The 24,609-nt window shown below is 42.3% G+C and overlaps 1 protein-coding gene across 5 annotated transcripts in view; it reads right to left on the reverse strand.

Annotated features, from left to right (window-relative positions):
* The window catches only part of LOC124544907 (pyridoxal kinase), a 127,772-nt gene that overhangs the window by 48,266 nt on the left and 54,897 nt on the right, over positions 1-24,609 (reverse strand). For all 5 annotated transcript variants that reach the window (XR_006967575.1, XR_006967574.1, XR_006967573.1 and 2 more), the window contains exon 6: positions 4,694-4,882. Coding sequence is in view for 2 of the 5 variants with exons in the window: in XM_047123640.1 (XP_046979596.1) it covers positions 4,694-4,882 (189 nt within the window). In the remaining 3 variants the exon portion in view is untranslated. The remainder of the gene's footprint in view (positions 1-4,693; positions 4,883-24,609) is intronic.

Here is a 24,609-nt window from a genome sequence, read left to right on the forward strand (position 1 = left end):
AATAAGGAATTTCTGATTGATATAAGCAGAGAGACGGTAAAGGCTCGCATTACAGTGACAAATATTCAAATATAGATTTACGTAGAAACAGATATTTAAGTATCTGAAGGGATATCCTTATCCTTCTATTTTTTTTTTATTTGAAGAGGCATTAGTTGTTTTACTCATGTTGTTAGCACACAATGTCTCAGCTAATTTTGTGTCCAGTGGTATCTGAGAGTCGTGTAAAGTTCTAGTGCCATAAGACTGACTGAATTATAATGTGTGACCATTGTGTCTTTTAAAAATAAAATTATCTGTGGGAGACTACGTAGTCTCTCAGTACTGTGACTGTAATTTTCTTGCAACTTGGTAAAATCCTGTGGGTATCTGCACTTAATGATATCAGTTTGCAGGAACTAATTACAGCTGTTTTCAGATTACCTAATGAAACGGTTGACATAATGCAACATTCATGGATCTCCTGTGAACACTGTCAGTAGTACTAGTAGGACGCCATTTGCCACTGTATAGTGCGTGACGCTTGTCGACTTATCAGGGCTGAAGCTACTCGGGCACCTGAGTTGTTGTCAACCGAGCTGCAGTAAAAAGGAATTCACTAATACTTGTCAGGTGTTGGTAATTTAAAGTAATCTTATGGGTTGTTAATGCTACCTCATTGTGACAGTATGTGAAATGATTTCACTGCCTGGTGGGCACGGTGTGGATATAAATTTGAAAAAACTCTTTAATTACTATTTACTTGTCAGTAGAAAATTGTGCCTGCTGGACTGAGTTGTGTAAATAACTATTATGGTTTTTGGTTTTTCCGATCAAGGAAATTCAAATAAGTTTTAACTGTGTAAATGGTCATTATGCTTTACTGTTTTTTTATTAAATAAATTCAAGGAAATTAAAATTTTAAAAGGAAGTAATTCTATTTACACTGGTGTCCATAATTAAAACAACAAACTGCTATTTTCCCATCCTGTGTCTAATTCACAATATAATCATACAAACTGTCTATAGATATCATTACGATTGTGTTCTAGATGGGAGATGGCATTCTGATCAACAGATAATCACACAAGCAATGATGTCAGGCACCTATCAAGCAGGGTAGTGTTTGCAGGGTAGTCCCGCATCCACAATCACTGTGTACACAGTCACAGATGGTGCAGTATGGCACAGAGAAGACACCTACAGACACTCTGCTGTGGAGGGCGAATGGAAGCAGAAGAGTTGCAAATTGATGAGGCATGGTGGCTTAATGCGAATCATTGAGCTGTTTCTCAGACAAGATGACAGTTTAGAGAGACCAAAACTGTATCCCAGAGACCAGGACAGGGCTGACCATGTGTGACATCAGAAAGAGTGGACTGTTATTTGGCTGCGAGGCTATGACAGTACAGAGACTGCAGCCATGTGTGTGCGAGTTGCATTTGCGCGAGTGTGTGTGTCGTCTAGTTTTGACGAAGGCCTTGCTGGCCGAAATCTTATTTGTGACAGTCATTTTGTTGTGTCTATCTGCAACTCAGAATTTCCACTATATGGTGAGTAGCAACTTTCCTTTTCATAATATTGTTACATTCCTTCCTGGATTTTTCACTGTTTAATAGAGTGTCTCTGTGTGAAGATGAGCACATCTTGCACTAGTGTGGAACTGTGGTCTTAGAAGGTCTGTCATAATGAGACAAAACAAGGACGGACACACACGGGATATGCATGTGATGATGAAGTAAGTTCATTTACAATACCTTTTCAGAGTACAGGTATACATGCAACATGTGGTAGAAAGAAGAGGTAGCACAAGAAAATGCTATGCTTTTTTTTTAACATTTGAAGAAAGAAGCAGGAAGCATGAATGAACAGTTTTCTATATTTTCATGTGTCACATTAGCTGTTTGTTCAAACAGACAGGATGAATTTCATTGTAAATTCCATATATTTATTCACTGACTATGTAAGCATAAATATAATTGAGCTGGTAAATAGTAATAAACCGTTTATAAATCCCACACAGGAGGTTACTGATACAACTTTTCTCCATTACTGTATATCTTGACTTGCCACGCATTCTTTAAAATGCTCCTCCATTATAAGAACAGAATGAATGAATACGTAAAATCAGTATAGATATGAGCCAGAACTGCTGATTGTTACAGTAAAACTGAACTCAGGTCAACCAAAACCAGGGTTATCTAAAAGACCTCTGAAAATCACAAATAAAAAAATAAAATAAAATAAGAAGAGCCTGTACTGGATGAAAATAATTCATGACAAGTGAGCTGGACCGCAGTTACAGGGGAGAGGTGAATGCCTGACCTCAAGTGGGTTCTCCACCCACCAACTCACTGCTCTCATAAACCTAAGCTGCCAATAATAAACCATTTTACCATAGTGGTTCTTTGCTTCTATTGCATGTGGTGTGTTTTTGTGCTATGGTGACTAATTGGTAGTGTGTTGTGATTACCTTAGCTGGTAAATAAGCTGCCATTAATCAATCTAGAAAAGGAAGTTTATTGAAAAATGTTGCAGCTAATTAATGAGATGATGTTTCTAACATTTCAGAATGGGGGAAGTTGAAACGTAGAGCAATCTTTGATAAATTCTCATACTGAAAACATCTGACTTTGAAAAAGCACGTGAAGCTCTTTATCTTTGGTTCGTCCAACAATGACAACAAGGCAAGCTTTGATATTGCAATAAAAAGCTAAAATGTTAGCCAAGTTTTTAGGTGAGGAATGAAAAGATTTTCCTTCAAAATCTTTGTGGTTAGACAGGTTTAAGAACAGCTGTAACAACTGAATGTATGTGGAGAAAAGTTATCTACAGACCCAGATGTGGCTCATGTTTTCAAAACATAGTCTGAAGATTACACCCAAGGCTACACTAATGAACAAATTTACGACGCTGCTTAGAGAGGAGTTAATTTCAAGTTGTTTCCTACAAAATCCTTAGCTTCCTCAAAAGAAACATCTGCCCCAGGACACAAAATGAAAAAAAGAATGGATAACTGTTCTTTTGACATCAAACAAATGGTTCAAATGGCTCTGAGCACTATGGGACTTAACATCTGTGGTCATCAGTCCCCTAGAACTTAGAACTACTTAAACCTAACTAACCTAAGGGCATCACACACATCCATGCCCGAGGCAGGATTCGAACCTGTGACCGTAGCAGTCGCGTGGCTCCGGACTGAGCACCTAGAACCGCTAGACCACTGCGGCCGGCTGACATCAGACACTCCTCACACATGAAGACTGGCTTCAGAGTGTATTGGGAGGTTGAAAAAATCTTATCCCTTGAAGCCTGTTGCCCAAAATGCACTACCAGTTTTTTTTTTTAAAATAGAGCCCTAGAAACACCCCTGGGTGTCTTGTGAATCTTTGCCAAATGGTTTAGAGACCATTTTGTACTGAAACTTGAAAACTTATTAACAGAATAATGTCTGTCTAAAAAAGCCATCTTATTGATTAACAATGTGACTACACGCCCTCATGAGCTAAAAATTGGTGCTACTGTTCAGCGTTTCCTTCCCCCAAATATTACTGGTCTACTTCTTCAGACACTGGACAATGGCATAATAGTGACATTTAAATGTCACTACCATGGCTTATTTTAGCAACATCCTGCAAGATAGTGACACACACACACACACACACAAAAGAGTGATACACTGAAGGCAAAGGCAGTAAATATGAAACACACAATTTGTTGCTGTATACCAATCTTGGATAATGTCAAACCATAAACTCTTCAAAGGAGCTGGAATGAACTGTATGATGGGCTTGAAGAAGATGACTCAGAGAATTTTGAAAATTTGACAGATATGAGAAAAAGAATTCCTAGATGTGAAGACATAGATATGCAAGATATGGATGAATGCATTGTTGTGGACAACGTGCAAGAAATCACAGACCAACACACTGTAGAAACAGTGCTGCATTCAAATAATGACACTATCTAAGAGCCTGAAGTAGGTGACGCGGATGATAGTGACAGCTGGCGACGGTTTTCGAGCACTAGAGGTAAGCCTACATTAAGACTGTTTCTTTCAAAAACTCTTCTGGGTATTGTATAACTCAGAAATTACAGCACATGTCATTGTTACAGGCTGTCCTACGATTAGTTCAACAATGCAATGAGTCAATGCTCGTTGATGTTTTCCTAATGAAACGATGGTGGGAAATCGCTGCTTGGAAGCGTAGAGGGACACAAGAAACAAACATAAATTACAGGGTGTTTTGAAAGAGTAATTTATAAATTTACATGTTACAAACTATTAAGTACAGTATACCATAAATTAATATACTGTAATTCCAAAAATGTAATTTTACCTTTAATAAAGAACATAAGCGAACCTACAAAGATATTTTTGATTCTGTCTGATCACCAAAACTTTTCAACAACATGTACTGTGATGATACAAAATAATGTAGTACATATTCAATGTTAATGGTTTAACTGAAAAACTGTTATTCAAAATGGCTTCCCTGCTTTATTTTGGTTAGTTGTGGCTGTACTGTAATTATGTTCAGGAAGCAAAATGTTCAGTACTGCCCATATACACATATAAAAGTGATCACATTATCCTAGCTTTTGGAACTAATAGTTACTTCCTTGGGGATGAAAGAGAAAGAGAAAGAAAGAAAGAGACAGAGGGGTTGGGAAATATCTATTTATCATGACAATGTAATTCTACTAAACTTACCTCCTGCAAATTCATGTGTGCGGTGGAGGACACCTTGAAGAGTGGCAATTGTTTTCTCTAGGGCCAACTTTGTGTCTCCATCACTGTGGTACATCCAAGCAAGAAACAGTGCAGCAAACAAGTCACCAGTTCCAGTAAACACTCCTTTAATTCGTGGAATTCTTATGCTAAACTTCTTTCTCTCTTTACCTGAAAATTTAAAGTTGATGTAAGGAAAAAATCCACATAATAATTTCATGAATAAAAATACAGAAACATTTTTAATGTAGTGACAGCAATAAATTTGAAATGCATTGACAAAAGTCAAATGTAGTCCAGAATTCTCAATTACACAAAACGTGTGCACCCACACACACACACACACACACACACACACACACACACACACACACACACACACACCATGCAAGATCTATCCTAAAAATAATTATTTCATTCCCAGAATGCCACAATAAGGGGATTTGGGGGAGGGGGGGTGGAGGACCAGAGGACAAGAAAGAAGTGAATGAGAGAGTGACAAAGGGTGGTGGTGGTGGTGGGGGGGGGGGAGTGACCTAGCTCTATTGAGGATCTTCATCCTCCCTACGTTTATTTTGGGCTGTCCTCTCAAATTTAGAATTGGTTAAGCTACATAAATGCTTAGTATAAATTAGTGGATGGAAATAGCTGCTGAGTAGTGCAGGAGGGGAGGAGTGAGTGCTTTCCAGTATATGGACTAGTAATCTATGAGTAATTCCCATAATTATCAATGTGGGTAGACTGGCACTAGGTGTAGTTGTTGGTAGTATACTTAGCAGAAATAGCTTGGTATGCCCATTTCTGCCTGTTAATATACAACCTGGCTTGTTCCTGTTCCCTGATGGCTGTCTTTCATGATAGGGTTTATGGATCGAGATGTGTGTGAATGTGGAGAAAAAAATACCAAAATATGGTTTGCCATGTCTACAAACTTATAAATTTTGTTAATATTTTTCATATTTTTGGGCCATAGTCATGTAATAATGTTTGAACAATATTTCCACAATTTGACTGACCGAAGTCCTTTATTTCATACTACTACCACGATTTTGAACTTGAGCCATTATCATGTACACAAATGTTGGCTATAATTAGAATTTGTTAAGTGAAGTCATCAACAAGATCTATATATAGTAGTAGTAGTAATAGTAGATCTTGATGATGACATCACTTAACAATATATAATTATACCCAACATTGTTGTACTTGATAATGGTTTAAGGCTCAAATCATGATACTAATATGAAATACAGTTAAATGGTGGAAATATCATTCAAACCTTAAAAATTCTGATTAGTCTTTGGACGAGCATTTGAGTGTATGATCACTGTAGAAACTTACTAGTAACTGAGTGTCAAGGCCCCCTGGAAACAATATGAGGAACTGACTTGCGATGTTGATTGGCAAACAGCAACATGAATTCTTCATTATTTAAAAAAAAGTGTGGTCTGCAAAAGTTTCTATAACTGCTGAAAAATTATCCTAAATCAGTATGACATGGCAGATTACTACCAGCCTCCGAGTTAATCTCATCACAAAACATAGCTTAGTTTCTTAATTATTATATTTTGTTAACACGAGTTTCTTACTGATGCCTTAGTATACCTTTTTTCCACCGCTGTTTCTCTTTGAACTGCATCACAACTAATGTGAAAGATAGCATTTGTTAGAATCGGTCGTGAAGAGTATGCCGAGTCTGGGGCAGAATACTGACACGAGTTATGTGGTCGGTTTAAGACATAAAGGCAAATATAACACATTTAGTTTAGTGGTGGAGAGAGAAAATGGTATTGTACATGATTTACACAGAAATGTATCTCAAGTTAATTATTTGAAATAACAGGGAGAATTACCACTGTTAATAGACTTATTTGTGTAAAAGGTAGAATTACTACTAATTAAACAGTCTACAGTATAAGGAAAAGGTGGAGTACTACTCACCGTAAAGTTGACATGTCGAGCTGCTGTCAGTCACAAAAAAAGACACTTATAGTTAGTTTTTGGACAAAGCCTCCTTCAGAGAAGGAAACACACATACATTCATTCACACAAGCGAGCACACCTCAGGCATACAAAATCACCATGTCTGGCAGCTTGTACTGGAATGCAACTGTCATATAACATGGAAGCAGCAGTCTGGAGGGAGCCGGAAGGAGAAGGGATAGCAAGGTATCGGTGGGGGGCAGAGAAGAGCACTGTCTGGTAGAGCACGCAGAGACTAGACTGTCAACAGGTGCAGTGTCAGGAGGCTGTGGGACAGGAAGGTGTAGAAGAAGGGAGGGAATGATGAGCGAAAAAAAGAGGGGAGCAGAGAAGGGGAAAGGGGCATGTGCACGCACTGGCGAAGGACAGAACAAACAGAGGGTGGGAGATGAGAATAGGGAGAAGGTAATAGGACAGAGGGGGTGGAAACTGTTGGGTGGAGGGCATGCAGCCAGGTAGAGGCTGGGATGATTTCAGGAGCAGAGAATGTGTTTTAAGGATATTTCCCATCTGTGCAGTTCAGAAAAGCTATTGTTGGAAGGGAGTATCCATATGGCTCAGGTAGTGAAACTGTCATTGAAATCAAGCGTGTAATGTTTAGCTGCATGTTGTACCACAGTGTGGTCTACTTTGCTCTTGACCACAGTTTGGATGTGGCCACTCATCCTGGTAGGCAGCTGGTTGGTAGTTGTACCAATGTAAAAAGCTGAACAATGATTGCAGCAGATTTGGTATACAACATGGCTGCTTTCACAGGTGGCCCAGCCTCTGATGGGGTGGTATAAGCCTGTGACAGGACTGGAATAGCTAGTGCTGGGTGGGTGGATTGGGCAGGAGGAATATGATTCCTATTGTAAGATATTGGTTTGGATGTGACATAGGGATGGATTAGGATGTTGTGGAGGTTGGATGGACAATGGAATACTACTTTAAAATGGGTGAGAAGGATCTGGGGTAGGATACCCCTCATTTCAAGGCATGACAATAGGTAATCAGAGACCTGATGAAGGATGTGATTCAGTTGTTCCAAACTGAGATGGTATTGGGTGATGAGGGGGACACTTCTTTGTAGCTGGTTCTTGGGGGTGATGGGAGGATTGGGGGTGTGCGGGGAGAGCTGACTGCAAACTAGGTCTGGGAGACAGTGCGTGTCTATGAATATCTTGGTGAGACCTCAGCATACTCTGGGCACAAGCGAGTTATTGCCACTGCAGATACACCATCCCTAGGTGGCCAAGCCGTATGGGAGGGATTTTTTAGTGTGGAAGGTATGACAGTTGTTCCGTTGGCAGTTCGTGTGCTTAACGTGGACAGAGGTGCAAATAGAGTCACCAGAGAGAAGGTGGTCAGCGTCCAAGAAATTGGCACGCTGTGTTGAGACAGAGCATGTGAAATGGATGGAAGAAAAGATGTTGAGGCTGTGAAGGAATGAGGACAGGGTGTTTTGGCCTTGAGTCCAGACCATGAAAATATCATCAATGAACCTGAACCAGACAAGGGGTTTGGCATTTTGGGGAGCTAGGAAGATGATCTATAGGCAACCCATAAACAGGTTGGCATAGGTGAGGGATATGCAGGTGCCCGCGGCTATACTGCAGATTTGTTTGTATAGCTTCCCTTCAAAGAAAAAGTAGTTGTAAGTTAAAGTTACTAAGGTGTGTGAGGAATGAGATAGTGGGTCTGAAGGATGTTGGGAAAGGTAGAGTTCAATAGTGGTAAGACCATGGGCATGAGGGATGTTTCGGTATATAGGGCAAGGACATGAGCAGTGATGAGCAGGCAATCAGGATGTAAAGGGGTAGACATGGTGGAAGGTTGGTGAAGGAAGTGACATGGTAGGCTAGATTATGAGCAATTAGTTGGAGGTTTTGGTCAACAGGGGCAAAAACTTCTTTCTAAACTGCAGTGCCAGAATTTCTGGGTTTTTAGATTTTGGGGAGCTTGTAGTCGGTGAGTGTGTCACTGTGGTGAGGTGGGAAATTGTTTCCACTGTGGTGAAGTGGGAAATGGTTTCAGGGAAGAGGTTCTGGGAAGGATTAGCAGAGTTTATAGGTGGTGAAGTCAGATAACTGGCATAGGCCTTCCACCAGGTAACCACAGCGATTTATAACAACAAGCATGAAACTTTTGTCTGCAGGTAGGATGATAAGGTCAGGATTTGTTTTGAGGTTTGTATGGTTGTCCTTGCTTCTGATGAAAGACTGGTGTTCTGAGGAAGGGACCTGGGGAAGGATGGTGAGGCTAAGTTCAAGGTAAGAAATGACCAGGCAATGGTCAGATGGGAGAGGGAAAGGAACACAATTGGATGTTAGTACAAACTGGGAGTGGCAGGGTTCAGTGTTGGGATAAGATTGGCTTTGGTTGGAGGGATTGATAGCAAAGAAGTGTTTCCATTGCAGTTATTGGGAGAAGGAGATTAGGACATTGACAAGTCCAGCATGGTTCAATTAGGCTCTAGGGTTACAGGTGAGGCCCTTAGATGTGGCTAAACTTCTATGGGGCTGAAATGGGAAGGTTAAGAACAGTGTTACAGGAAAGTTTCAGCTCTGGATTTGGTGGAATGATGGTAGGAAGTTTTGGGGGATGTGGGAAGTTGAAAAGGCCAGATAGGCGGGGTCTGAGGAGGAACACTGTAGGTAGGGTATGGGTTGGATAGTGGTTTCCTGAGGCAGCACTAGGATGTCAGCAATTTGTATAACTTATGGAGGTGGTGTCTCGAACACTCAACCTAGTGCTGGAGAGCAAGGGATCCAATTTCAGAGACGCGTTGTATCTAGCAGGGATTGGACATTAGCAATGTCTTGTAGAGGGAGCAGAGGTAGTTCTGGGATGGCTGTGCCATGGAGATGTGTTTTTGCAGTAAGCGGTTTCTGAGGAGCAGGACCAGTGGAACCTGACAATGTGAAGGTCATTATGAAAGGAGGGGTGAGATTCAATTAAAGAAATCTTTATGGTCAGTCTGATGCGTGGGATTTCATGGTTTAATCAGCATTTAAGGAACAGGATGCGGGACTGTGTTTATCCAGGGAAGGGATATTTTTCTGAATTGGTGCAGAAAGGTGGAGCAGGGGTCCACTGTGGCAGGGATGGCATAAGGGGAACAGGAATGATGTGGAAATGGGCAAATGAAGGTGTTAGATGGTTGTGAGGGGAGCTGGATACCAGAAAAGACATGTAAAAATACATATAGACCAATAAAAACAAGCAGAGATGCATAAAAATATGAAAAAATGAGTGAAACTATGTAAAGATATGAACAAATACATGAGAAACATACACTAATGTGGGAGAAAAGGATTGGATGAGGTATTGAAGTCTGCACTCATTCCGATAAGGGAAGAGAAGGGGGAAGAGGGATTACTTAGGTTGAGTATTACAATTTCATGTGGCACAAGTAGGAGTGGAAAATAAAATGCTGAAATAGGTGAGGATGAGGGACAAAGTGTGATCAATAGGAATAAATATAATTATCAGTGGGAAGAATTTGCGCCATCAGATGCTGCATCAACAATCTGTGTGATCACACTGCCATGTGTTCTAGACATCATTGACACATTGTGACTCTGAAGTGTGATTGGTTTGGGCGGCAGTGAATAAACTCAGGAAAGAAGAGAAAGAATGGACACTGAGATGACTAATGCTATTGAGAATAGTAACAAAGGAAAACATCACAGAGTTGTGAGAGGGAAGAAAAGCCGTTAGACAAAATCACCCAATGGAAACTCCAGGTTGGAATATCAACAACATAAGGAAAAGGTGACATGCCGAGTTGCAGACAGGCACAATGAAAAAGATATTTACACATTACTTTTTAGCCAAAACCTTCTACAGAAAAGAAAACACAAACACTTTCATTCACACGAGCAACCAAATCTCACATACACATGACTGCCATCTCCGGCATCTCGGACTGGAATGCAACAGTCACGTAGCATGGAGGCAGCAATTTGGTGGAGGGAAGGTGAAGGGATAGCAGTATATGGGGGTCAGGGGGTGTAGAGAAAAGCACTATCAGCTGCAGCGTAGAGAGACTAGACTGCCATTTGATGCAGCATTGGGAGGCTGTGGGACAGGGAGGTGAAGAGAGAAGGGTGGGAATTGGAAGCAAGAAATGAGTGAAGTGGGGAAAAGTGGGCAGCTGCATTCGCAGAGTGAGGCACACAAATACAGGTGATAGGACAGAGGGGGTGGAAACTGTTGGGTGGAGGTTATGGGGACAGTAGGTTACCGTAGGTTGAGACCGGAATGATTTTGGCAGTGGAGAGTGTGTTGTAAGGATTACGCCCATCTGTACAGTTCAGAAAGCTAATATGTAAGTGTCTTATCATTGTGTCTTTCTGCAACTGAATATGTCATCTTTACGGTGAGTAGCAATCTATCTTCTTCTTACACTGTTGATGTTCCAAACCAGAGTTTCCATTGTTTGATATTGCCTGATGGCTTTTCTGTCATCCTACAGCCCTGTGATGTTTTCCTTTGTTACTATTCTTTACAGCACTAATCTTCCCAGTGTCCATTCTTTCTCTTCTGTTGTATGTTTATTCACAGTTTCCAAATCACAAACACTTCAGAGCCACAGTGTATAAACAATCCTGTCCATGCACAATACACAGCTATATGACTGTGCGGATTGCTGATGCAGCATCTGATTCTTCAAATGCTTCCCACCATCGTTTTTATTTATTCCTATTGATCCAAATTCCACCCTCATCCTCATGTATTTTAATGCTTTATTTTCTGCATCTACCCATGCCATGTGAACTGGCAATAATCAATCCAAATGATCCCTCTTCCTCTCCTCTTCCCATGTCCGAATGCACGCATACCCCCAAACTTTTTCTATCTCTTTTCTCCCACATTTCCATATGTTTTTAACGTATCTGTCCATATTCTTAAGATGTGTTTATGGTTTTACATGTCTATGTACTTTCTACATTTCTTTTCTGTTATCCTGCTCCCCTAACAACCATCTAACACTTTCATTTCCCCATTTCCACATGATTTCCACTTCCCTATGCCATCCTTGCCATGGTGGGCCCTGCTCCCTCTTTCTGCATCAGTTAAAAAAATTTCCCTTCCCTGGCAAAAACACAGTCCCACATCCTGTTCCTTAAATCCTGATTAAACCATGGAATCTCTCCCCCCCCCCCCCCCCCTGCCCAACGGACAAACAATAAAAACTTGTTCCATTGAATCCCACCCCTCCTTTCACAATGACCTTCAGGTTTCCAGACTCCACCAGTCCCTGGCCCTCAGAAACCTGTCACTGCAAGAACACATCTCCATGGCACAGTCATTCCAGAACCACCTCTGTTCCGTCCACAACATACTGCTACTCTCCAATCCCTGTTACAAATGTACATCTCTGAAATTGGATTCCTTGCTCTCCAGCACTTAGAAAAGCATTCCAGACATCACCTCTATCAGTTATCCATCCAGCTGACATCCTACTGATGCACTGGGGAACCACTACCAAACCCCTACCCGACACACAGTGTTCCTCCTCATCAACTCCATATAGCACTCAGACGCTGCCTATCTCGTCTTTTCAACTTTCCACATCCCGCAAAACCTACCATCACTCCACCAAATTCAGAGCTGAAACATTCCTGTAACACTGTTGTTAACTTTCCACAAAACCCTCAGCCCCACAGAAGCTTCAGTACTATCCAATGGCCTCGCATTTAGCCCTACAGCCAAATTTAACCCTGTTGGATTTAACAAACAACTACTCTCCTCCTCCAGATTCCTGCAATGGAAACACTTTGTTGCCACCAATTGCTATAACCAAAGCCAACCTAACCCCAAAATTGAACCCTTCCTCTCCCGGTTCATAGCACCATCCAACAGTGATCCTCACCCCTTCCTCCTGCCTAGCCACCCTCCAGTCACCTCCCACTTACCTCCAACTTGGCCTCACCATCCTTCCTCAGAACACCAACCTTTCAGCAGAAGCAAGGACAGCCATACATGACCTATAAACAAATCCTGACCTAATCATCCTACCTGCAGACAAATATGCCACTACTGTTGTTACGAAGTAAAGTGACTACCTTGCAGAAGGCCTTCGCCAATTACATGACTCCTCCATGTATAAACTCTGCCAGAGACATCCCGTTCCTGAAGTCCAACATAACTTCCAATCCCTGCTTTAAGCCCTAGACTCTTCCCAAACCCTCTCCCCTGAATCCATCTCCCTCTTCACCCCCATGACACCCCACACACTCACCTTCTACAAACCCACGAACACCACATTCCTGGATGCCACAATGTAGCTGGCTATTGTGCTCCCATTGAAAGAATTTCTGCTCCTGTTGATCAAAACCTCCAACCAATTGCTCATAATGTAGCTTACCATGTCTAAGGTACGAGTCACTTCCTTCACCGACTATCCCTTTACCTCCGGGATCCCTACTTGTCACTGCTGACGCCATTTACCAATACACCAACATCCCTCATGCCCATTGTCTTACCGCTATTGAACACTATCTTTCCCAACTCCAGACCTACTATCTCATTCCTCATACCTACTGTGGTGTCACCCCCAGACACCACACTTGCTAGGTGGTAGCCTTTAAATCGGCCGCGGTCCATTAGTATACGTCGGACCCGCGTGTCGCCACTGTCAGTGATAGCAGACCGAGCGCCACCACACGGCAGGTCTAGAGAGACGTACTAGCACTCGCCCCAGTTGTACAGCCGACATTCATAGCAATGGTTCACTGACAACTACGCTCTCATTTGCCGAGACGATAGTTAGCATAGCCTTCAGCTATGTCATTTGCTACGACCTAGCAAGGCACAATAATCCTTTGCTATATATATTGTGGTTATAACATGTACCGTCAAGAGAGATGTTCTACAATTGTGGATTAAAGTTAAGTATTACATCAACTACATACTTTATTTGCTACTATTAATTCCTTTAACTGTTCCAGACCTCACGCCAGTCAGCGTGTAATTAAACGCATGCATTTCGGCCTCCTCTAGAAAAATAGTGTTGGCTCTTCTGCCAACACTACACCTACTATCTCATTCCTCATACGCCATATTGACTTTATCTTAAGTAGCGACTAATTTTCCTTTGAAGGGAAGATATACAAACACATCTGCAGCACAGTCATGGCCACACACATGGCACCTTTCTAAGCCAACCTATTTATGGGTCACCAAGAAGGGACATTCCTAGCCTTCTAAAACGCCAAAACCCTAGTCTGGTTCAGGTTAATTGATGACATCTTCACAATCTGAAGTCAGGGTCAAGACACCCTATCCTCATTCCTTCACAAACTCAAAATCTTCTCTCCCACCTGCTTCAGTTGCTCCTCCTCAACTCAGTGTGCCACCATTCTGGACATCAAGCTCTTCCTCCATCCACATCTCTGTCCACATTAAACCCACCAACAACCAACAGCAGTACGTGCATTTTGACAGCTGTCACCCCTCTCACACCAAAAAATACCTCCCACACAACCCTCCCACCCATGGACAGCATATCTGCAATGGCAAGAACTCCTTTGTCTACTATGCTGAGGGTCTCACCAAGGACTTTACACAAGGGCACTATCCCTCAGACATAGTCCACAAACAGGGAGGTAGCGTTGCTCACGTCCGTAGGTTTAACCTTAAAATACCCTACACGTGCCTCCTGGGTGGTGCTAATTGAGCAACAGTGATTACAGGCAGCCAGACTATCCATAGGATCTCCTGGCAATGACATATCAACTAAATAGCAGAAACAGTTCTTTTCAGAGCTCATTAACAAGAAACATTGGACCAACTATCAGACTCCTTCAACTGAATATCGAAAGCATTAGCAGGGCAAAGTGTGACTACCTGTCAAAATTTTTGCTGGACAACAATATCGATGTCGTCGCCATTCAAGAAACTCGTGTTTCCAGCGAAGAAATATTCCGAAGCCGAGGTCGAATTCCTGGATATTATGCACTTGGTGTAACTTACCACGAGGTGTATGGAATTGCTACGTATGTCCGTAACAACATAAACGAAGCTTCGCTGATTTCTGTAAGTGTGGAGGCAGATATACATACAGTTGTCATACAATTGCACGGCATTACTATTACAAATGTTTACAAACCACCCAAAACAACATGGCCCGATTTTGTCCTACACACAGCAGAACAGCCTGCAATTTACTTAGGAGACTTCAATAGTCACCATGAACTTTGGAAGTACTCTCAAAATGATGAAAATGGGAGCATGCTTGCAGAATGGATCGAAGAGAATAATCTTCATCTAGTGTTTGATGCCAAAGATCAAGGCACTTTCAGGTCAGCTGCTTGGGACAAGGATTCAAATCCTGACTTATGCTTTGTTAGCTGCAACGAAACTGGCTTTCCCATCAACACCACAAGGAAAGTGATAGATGCCTTTCCTCACAGCCAACACAGACCTGTAATAATACAAATTGGCTGCACTGTTCCTGTCATACGATCAACTCCGCATGCTCGATGGAATTTCCAGAAAGCCGACTGGATGAAGTTTTCAACGGAACTGGATAAGACCATTCGATGGATACCTCCATCACATAATAACTATCAACGCTTCATTGGTGCAGTAACAGCAACAGCTAAAAAGTGTATGCCAAGAGGATACCGAAAAGAATATGTTCCAGGATGGAATGAGGAAAGTGAAACACTGTACCAATACTTCCAGCAAAGTGGTGACCCAGAGATAGCTACGGAACTATTGTCCAGCTTGGACATGTCTCGGAGGCAGAAATGGGCAGAAACAGTCAAAACTATGGACTTTACCCACTCGAGCAGGAAAGCATGGAGTCTTCTGAGAAAACTGGGAGGAAGTGCACCAGCATGCAGAAAAAATTCCGAAGTAACACCAGACCAAATTGCTTCCCACATCATTACCACCTCAAGAGTACCTCCTGACAAGAAACATACAAGACATATCAGACGACAGCTTTGTGATCTTAAAAAGAAGGTATCTCCCTCATCTGAGTATACCCATCCCTTCACAGTTTCAGACATTGACTCTGGATTGAAGGACCTCAAACCTCTTAAGGCACCTGGATTCGATGGTATCCACCCAGAATTCCTGATCCATATGGGAGGAAAAGCTAAGAAATGGCTGGCAGAATTCTTCACTGACATCCTGCTGACTGGTCAACTTCCATCTGAGTTTAAAAAGGTGAAGATAATATCTGTTCTGAAACCTGGCAAACCCAGCAACAGGGTAGAAAACTATCGCCCCATTTCCCTACTCAGCTGCTGCTACAAGCTTTTTGAAAGGCTAATATATAACAGAATAAGTAGCGCTATCTTAGAGAACGTTCCAGTTGATCAGGCAGGCTTCAGACCAGGGCGTAGCTGCTGCGACCAAGTATTGTCTCTCACGTCCTTCATAGAGTCAGGATACCAAATGAAGCAGAAAACATCTGTGGCATTTGTTGATCTAACTGCCGCCTTCGACACTGTATGGAGGGAAGGTCTTATCTACAAATTTCTCCGCATCATACCCTGCAGAACAATGGCTCGACTGATTAACAGCATGCTAAGTGATCGGAAGTTCCAGGTAATCACTGGAAACAACATAAGTAAGGAGAGGAAGTTGAACAACGGATTGTCTCAAGGATCAGTTCTCTCACCCTTACTGTTCAACCTATATCTATCTGATCTACCTTACACTTCGTCCAGAAAATACTGCTATGCCGATGACCTGGCTCTAGCCGTCAAACACCAGGAAATGAAGACAACAGAAGAGATTTTAGCCAATGACCTGTCTCCATTAGACAATTACTTCAAAATCTGGAGACTCCAACCCAGTGTGAGTAAAACAGAAGTGTGTTGCTTCCATCTAAATAACCAGTTGGCGAACGTAAAACTGGAGGTAAGTTTCAGAGGCAGAATTCTTCATCACAACTGGAACCCATAAAATCTTGGTGTCACCCTGGATCGTACACTATGCTTCAAACAACACCTTCTTAACTTAGCTCAAAAGCTGAGGACTCGAAACAACATCCTCCATAAGCTATGCGGAACTACCTGGGGATCTTCAGCAACCACCCTGCGAACTTCAGCTCTGGGCTTGGTATACTCAAGTGCTGAATATTGTGCACCTGTTTGGATGAATAGTCATCATACAAGGCTTGTTGATACCCAGCTGAATACGACAATGCGCATAATATCTGGCACAATCAGATCTACTCCAGTTTATTGGCTTCCACTGTTAACTGGTATAATGCCTCCTGATCTACGCAGATGTACTGCCCTTATGAGAGAATTCCACAAGATCTCCAGGAATTCTAACCTACCCGTGCATAGCGACCTGCCACTTTTAAATCGCAGGAGACTGAAATCACGTCATCCAACTCTGTGTGATGCTGCTGACATGGTGGCTAAGAATTTCAAACCTCTTGAAGAATGGAAAGGTCGGTGGGAAGCAGTGACAGATGTGCACCTGCATAACATCTTCTCAGGTGCTAAACGTCCAAGTGGATTCGACTTACCACGCAAGACGTGGTCTACTCTCAACAGAATCTGTACCAGCCATGGGCGATGCAGGGATGCTCTCTTTAAGTGGAAGAAGGTGCCTGATCCAGCTTGTGACTGCGGGGCTCCATACCAGACTGTTCACCACATTGTCAGTGAATGCAGGATTCGAGCCTATCACGGCGCCAAAGAGGATTTCCTGCTAGCAACTCCAGATGCAGTGCGCTGGATTGAAGGACTGGATATCCTGTTGTAAAGACAAACTTAAGTTTCTTGTGTGTCAATATGTACATATATAAATGTAATTTCATGATATGTCTGTATTAGCCATACGCTTAATAAAAGTCCACAAACAGCTGTGTTATACACCAGTTCTGCAGCAGTCATTGCACAACCAGCCAGCTGTCCACCAGAATGAACAGCCACCACCTGAACAAACTAGACCACCCTGTTGCACAACATGCAGCTGAACATAATATGCTTGATTTCAATGGCTGATTCAATATCTCAGCCATCCGGATCCTCCTTCCACCACCAGTTTTTCTGCACTGAACAAATTGGAGTTATCCTTACAGCACATGCTCCACTCCCAAAATTAACCCAGCTGCAACTTACAGTAACCCACTGTCCCCACACGCTCCACCCAACAATTTCTACATGCTCAATTCTATCACCTTCTGCCTATTCTCATCATCCACTGTATTTGTGTGCTGCCCTCTGCCAATGCACCCACCTCTCTTTCCCCTTTCCTGCTCCACTCCTTTTTCACACCCCCCCCCCTCCCCATTTCCCTGCCCCACAGCCTCCTGATGATGCAAGATGGCACTCTAGTCCAAGCATCCTCCTCCAGAAAATGCACTTCTCTCTGCCCCCACTCGTACCCTGCTATCCAACAGCTGCACCCCAGCCCGAGCTGCTGGGTCATGTGTGTAAGGTGTGATTACTTCTATGAATGAATAGGATTGTTTTTTATTTTCTGAAGAAGGCTTTGGCCAAAAAGTATTGCGTAAGTGTCTTTTCATTGTGCCTACCTGCAACTCAATGTGTCCTTTTTACATTGAGTAGCAGTATATCTTCTCCTTACATTGCTGATGTTGCAACCTGGAGTTCCGATTGTTTGATTTTGTTTAATTAAACAGTATCGTTGCTGAAAATCAATTATTTTGTGATGATTGGTTAGTAGAGGGCTTATAAACTGTTTGAATCTCATACATCTGATAATAGATTTTGCCTTTCACTCAATTTGTTTCATTGTACTCTACAGCTTTTAAAATTTTTGCATGTTTGTAAAATGAAGGAAGATTTCTGTTTAAGGTCCCACAGATGATGAGGTATTTAGAGGCAAAGTACACAGTCGGATTCAATATGGATAGAGTAGGAAATTAGATGTGTAGTTTTCAAGGAATAGTCCCAGTATTTACTGCTAGTGATTTAAAGAAATCATGGGAATCGTACATATGGATTGTTTGACAGAAACTTCTCCTGAATTAGAGTCCCATACCTTAACAACTGCACCACCTCAATTTCTGACGATGATGATTCGTGGGTGAGATCATTAAACAGCAAGGTCATCAGCTCCCTTCCTCACTTTCAATGGTTTTGTGTTAGCCATGTGGAGCATTGAGATAGATGGAAGTGGTTCAAACATAACTGTTAATCACATTAATTACTCTTTTGCAAATGAGTCCAAGTCCTTTTTCCTACTTGCCACAGTTGGGCTGGGCACCAGACCACTAGAATTTTGTCTGCCAAGGAGGATAAAGTGGACTGATGACCTCAGATGTTAAGTCGCATAGGGCTCAGAGCCAGGATAAAGTGGCAGAATTCAGAAGCAGCCACAATGAACTACACAAATTTGTAACAAAAGTAAAAAAAGATAACAATATTATTAGCCCATAATATAGCCACAGGATCACTTTGTGTGGGTGTATTAATTACTACGCTTTGGAAATCAGGTCAGAGCAGACTGCAGCAATCTCATGGACCAGCCTTGGTGACTCACTATCTGAGATGCCAGAAGATAATTGTAATATTTTGTGTCACATGTTTGGCTTCTGTGCCTCACAGCTTGTCTTAATACATGGTGTAGCATGACATGGATCTTGGGTACAGGTGGCATATCAAAAAGAGCATTTCTTACTTGAAAAGTATAATTTTTATTTTTTTTTAGGAGAATTTCTCTCCGCTGACTGAAATTATTGATTTTTCTAACAAAATACTTTAATTCTCATAAATATCTCATTCCCTTTTTATATGCTAATGGAAGTTCCAACATATGCAAATAATTCATCATCATCTTCGTCTCCCCTCCATCCAACATCTGGTTGGGTTGGAGTATCAATGGTATTTCGCCACTTTACTCTTTCTTCTTCCACAATTTGGTTCCATAGCAGGTTTCTCCTCCTTAAACTCATCTTTATTATATCAATCCATCTTGTTCTCGGTCTTCCTTTTGGCCTCTTGCCCTCAATCTTTAACTCCATCATTCTTCTTGGTATTCTTTCCTCTCCTATCCTCTTCACAAGCCCACACCATTTTAATCTATTCTTTTCAATTTTCTCAGTCAACTCCAATTTCCTTCCTAACATCTTGATTCTTCACTCTGTCTGCCTGGGTCCATCTGGCTCCGGATGGTAGTACCCTGTAAGGGCCCCTTGCCAGGGTAACAGGTGAAGACAGACAACGGTTGGAAAGCGGAAGAGGATTTTACAAGTCCCAATGGTGGAAAAGCGGAGGAACTGTGTTCGTATCTTACTTCCCGTAGCATCTGTACTCCAGAGGGGTGGCTACAAATGGCGTCTGTTGTCCATGTTAGGAGCGATCTAAGCATATGCTGGCAGCAGCTCTAAAATGTCTTTGGGAGTGGCGACCCCATCATAATAATAGCTATATATGAAATAGTACTTCAAAACCAGCCTCGGAAAAGGTTAGGGCATTCCCTGCAGGAGATGTGCAGTTCTTGGGGTGCTGGGGGAACTGTGAGAAGTGGGTGACTAGGCACCAACACAATGAAGGTGGGTATCATTAATGTGATGACCCTTACTGGGAAGGTGAGAGAGTTGATAGACTTCATGGAAAAGGAGAACATAGAACTGATGAGACTTAGTGAAGTTAGATGGAAGGGAAGAGAAAGGAGGAAAATAAGGAAAGGCTACACACTGTACTTGAGTGGTGGACAAGAAGCCAAAAATGGAGTAGGTATCATAGTAAAACCAAACCTAGAGGACTATGTGGAAGCAGTAGAATACACAAGTGATAGGGTGATGAGGATTCGGCTGAGGACAAGGAATGAAGTGAAGGACTTCATCCAAGTATATATGCAAATAATTAATGAGTAAAAATAACATCTCACCAAAAAGGAGATTGTTGAGTTATTGACTAGCATATAAATAAGAAGACAGATCAGAATAGCTTGCTAGCTTTTGGATGACAGTGACCATCCAACTGGGTGGGCAGCTCGGTAGGTTGTCGTGACCACAAAAAGTTGCATCAGAGCTGATATAAGATATGGTTCCTGTCACAGAAGACGCTGCCTCTGATGGGATAAGACAAGCCTGTGACAAGACTGGAGTAGGCTGCACAAGGTTCGTAGATGAGACGGGTCTTGCAACCGTGTCTTTCACACGGATGCGACTCGTGTGGCAAGGGGGCTGGCAGCAGATGTGACACGGAAATGGACCACAAAGTTGTGTAGATTAGGTGGATGGCACATTACCACTTTAGGAAGGATTGTGAGTAGGATGTTCCTCATTTCTGGGCAAGATGATAGTCAAAGCACTGGCAAAGGAAATGATTCGGTTACTCATGTGCAGGATTATACTGGGTAATGAAGGCAGTGTGCCTTTTCATCTGGTTCTTGGAGGTGATGTGGGGATTAGGGTTTTGTGAGGATATGGTGTCGGAAACCTCTCTGCAAGACCAGGTTTGCAGGATAGTGCCTGTCTGTGTAGGCCTTAGCGAATCTTTCAGCATATTGGGTAAGGGAATTCCTGTAACTGCAGATGCAACATCTGTCAGTGGCCAGTTGTGGAAAGGATGGCAGCTGTCAAAATACAGGTAGTATTAGTGGATGATGGGCTTGATAAGCACACAGAAATGGATATAGCCATCAGAGAGGTGGGGTAACCATATAGGACGGTGGACTCACTGGGCTGAGGAGGGCCAGGGTGAAGTGATTTGGGGAGAAGCTGTTGACGCTGTGGAGTCTTGGTCCTCTGTTCAGATCATGAAGATATCATAAGTGAACCTGAACTATGGGTTTGGGGATTGGGAGGCTAGGAAGGTTTCTTGCAGATTGTTCATAAACGGATTGGCATACGAGGAAGCCATGCTGTTGGCCATGGGTGTGCTGTGGATTTTTTTGTATACTTTCCCCACAGAGCAGCAGTAGTTTTTGTATAATAGTGTAGTATGTTCGGCATATAAGTAATGAGATGTAGATTGTTTAGCATGTAAAGAGTGAAGTAGTGGGTCAGAAGGACTTTGTGGGAGATAGTGTTCTATAGTGACAAGACCCTGAGCATGGGTAATTTTGTTATATAGGGTGTTGGCATCAACAGTGATGAGTAACAATAAATGTGGATCTTTCTGGCAGATTAAAACTGTGTGCCCGACCGAGACTCGAACTCGGGACCTTTGCCTTTCACGGGCAAGTGCTCTACCATCTGACCTACCGAAGCACGACTCACGCCCGGTACTCACAGCTTTACTTCTGCCAGTATCTCGTCTCCTACCTTCCAAACTTTACAGAAGCTCTCCTGCGAACCTTGCAGAAGTAGCACTCCTGAAAGAAAGGATATTGCGGAGACACGGCTTAGTCACAGCCTGGGGGATGTTTCCAGAAAGGCAAAGACAAAGGCGAAAGGCAAAGGTCCCGAGTTCGAGTCTCGGTCGGGCACACAGTTTTAATCTGCCAGAAAGTTTCATATCAGCGCACACTCCGCTGCAGAGTGTGTGGATGATTGAAAGTTGATGAAGGAAGTGGTGGAAGTGCTTTGCAACTATAATATGAGATGGTAGGCTTTGGACTATTGGTTGGAGGTGTTGGTCAACAAGAGTGGCAATTCTGTCAATGGGAGCATAGTAACTAGCTACAAAGTGATGTCCAGGTTTATGGATTTTGGTAAGCATGTACAAGGTGTGTGTGTGTGCTAGGGGTTGTACAGGTGAGGAGTGAGATGGAATTTGATAGAGAGATTCTGTAATTGGTCCCAGGATTTAAGCAGGGATTGGAAGTTATGCTGGATGCTTTCTGTCAGGTAGCTGTTGTGGTTCATCTGTCCACAGCTGAGCCTTTGAAAGTAGAAAGTTGTGGATAGCTCTTCCCCCCTGAGTTTTTGTGTTGCTAGTAAGGGATCTGAGGAAGAATGACGAAGTCAGGTTGAAGATAAGGAATTTATAGAAAGTAACCATGGAGTGGTTAGGTGAGAGAGGGGCAGGGTCATGGTTGCATGGTAGTGTGAACTGGGATTAGATTGGTTTTGGTTAGAGAGATTGTTAGCAAAAACTGTTCCCATTGTAGGGATCGAGAGGAGTGTAGGTCTTTGACAAGTCCAACATGATGGAACTTGGGTGTAGGGCTGCAGATGATGCATTCAGATAGGACTGAAACTTTCTCATCACTGTGATCATGCTCTGCGTGTAGTCACCAGTGTCAGTGCATGTCTGTCACATTCCTATGCCATGCACCTGCTACCTCCATACAAGCCATCAGCTACCCCTCCCCAACCCCCTCCTTGTTCCCCACTAGTTAAAAATGCTCAACAAGTATTAATACAGATGAAATGAAATGAAATGAATTGAGTGTGTGGCATTGTTGGCTCGGAGGCCCCATCCAGGGAAGTCGGCCGCCAAGTGCAAGTCTTATTTCAGTTGATGCCACATTGGGCAACTTGCACGCGAGGATGAGAAATGATGATGAGAACAACTTAACGCCCAATCCACGAGCATGGAAAATCTTCAACCCTTCCGGGAATTGAACCTGGGTCCGCTTGCACGGGAAGCAAGCACGTTGCCAACCAGCTAAGCAGGCAGGCATTAATACAGATATAAGACAAAAAACAATTCAACTAAATTAAAAGCAGTGTCTGAAAAGTAGCAAATTAATTATTTTTAAAGTACTTCCTAGTATGTTACTGACTATATGCCTCCATATGAGCCCTGATTTCTCTCATCTTGTATTTGCAGTCCCTATAGGAGATTTATGGACTGTTGAAATGTTCTGCAGTTTTTTGAACTTTCTCAATAATGTTTAGTGAAAGGAACATACTCGAACCTCCAGGAATTCTGATTTGAGTTCACGGAGCATTTCCAGAATATTCACATACTGATCAAACCTACCAGTAACAAATCAAGCACCGCAACTCTCAATTGTTTTGATATCTTCCTTTTCCGCGACATTGTGAAGTTCTAAAACACTCAAACAGAGTGTCACAGAGAGTTCCACAAGTTTTATACATGTGGTCACATTTATAGATGACCTTCACTCTCCCAAAATTCTCAATAAACTAAAGTTTATCATTTGCTTTCCCTGTGCTGACCATATGTGCTCATTTCAATAGTATCATTCTGCAATGTTATGCCTAGAGATTTAATCGACATGATTGTGGCAATCAGCACGCTACTAATACTATATTTGAACATTACAGGATTGTTTTTTCCTCTCCTGTGCATTAAGCTTACATTTTTCTACATTCACAGCAAGCTGCCATTCATTACACCAAACACAGATTCTGTCTAAGTTATCCTGTATCCTACAGTCACTTAATGATGAAATTATCCTATACACTATACCATCGCCAGCAAACAGTTACATGTTGCTGCTACATTATCCAGTATATCATTTATGTCTGTAAAGAACAAGAATGGTCCTACCACATTTCATTGGGGCACTTTTGACAATACCCTTGTCTCTGATGAACATTCACCATATAGGACAACATACCATTACTTAAAAAGTCTCCAAGCCACTCACATATCTGCAAATTTATTTCATATGCTTGGACTTTGATTAACAGTCGGCAGTGGGGCACTTACCAAACAGTTTATAAAAATCTAGGCATTGGGAACTTGCATGTTGCCTTTCATGAATAGTTCACATCATACTGTGCTAGACAACAGCAAACTGCTTTTTGCATAAGTGATGCTTTATAAATGCCTGCTGAGTTCTGGACAGGAGCTTTTCTGTCTCAAGGATATTTACTATATTGGAACTCAGAATGTGTTCAAGAATTCTGCAGAAAACTGGTGTTAAGGATATTGGTCTTTAATTTTGTGGACCTGTTCTTTTGCCCTTCTTATATATGAGAATCACCTGTGCTATTTTCCAGCTGCTTGGGACTTTGTACTGGGGCTCATTTGGACGTGGCAATTTATTTGTTTTCAACTCTATCAATTACTTCTCAATACCAGGGATGCCTATTTCTACGTGCTCCATACAGGATTCCATAT

This window comes from Schistocerca americana, chromosome 8, assembly GCF_021461395.2.
Source record: "Schistocerca americana isolate TAMUIC-IGC-003095 chromosome 8, iqSchAmer2.1, whole genome shotgun sequence".
NCBI lineage: Eukaryota > Metazoa > Arthropoda > Insecta > Orthoptera > Acrididae > Schistocerca > Schistocerca americana.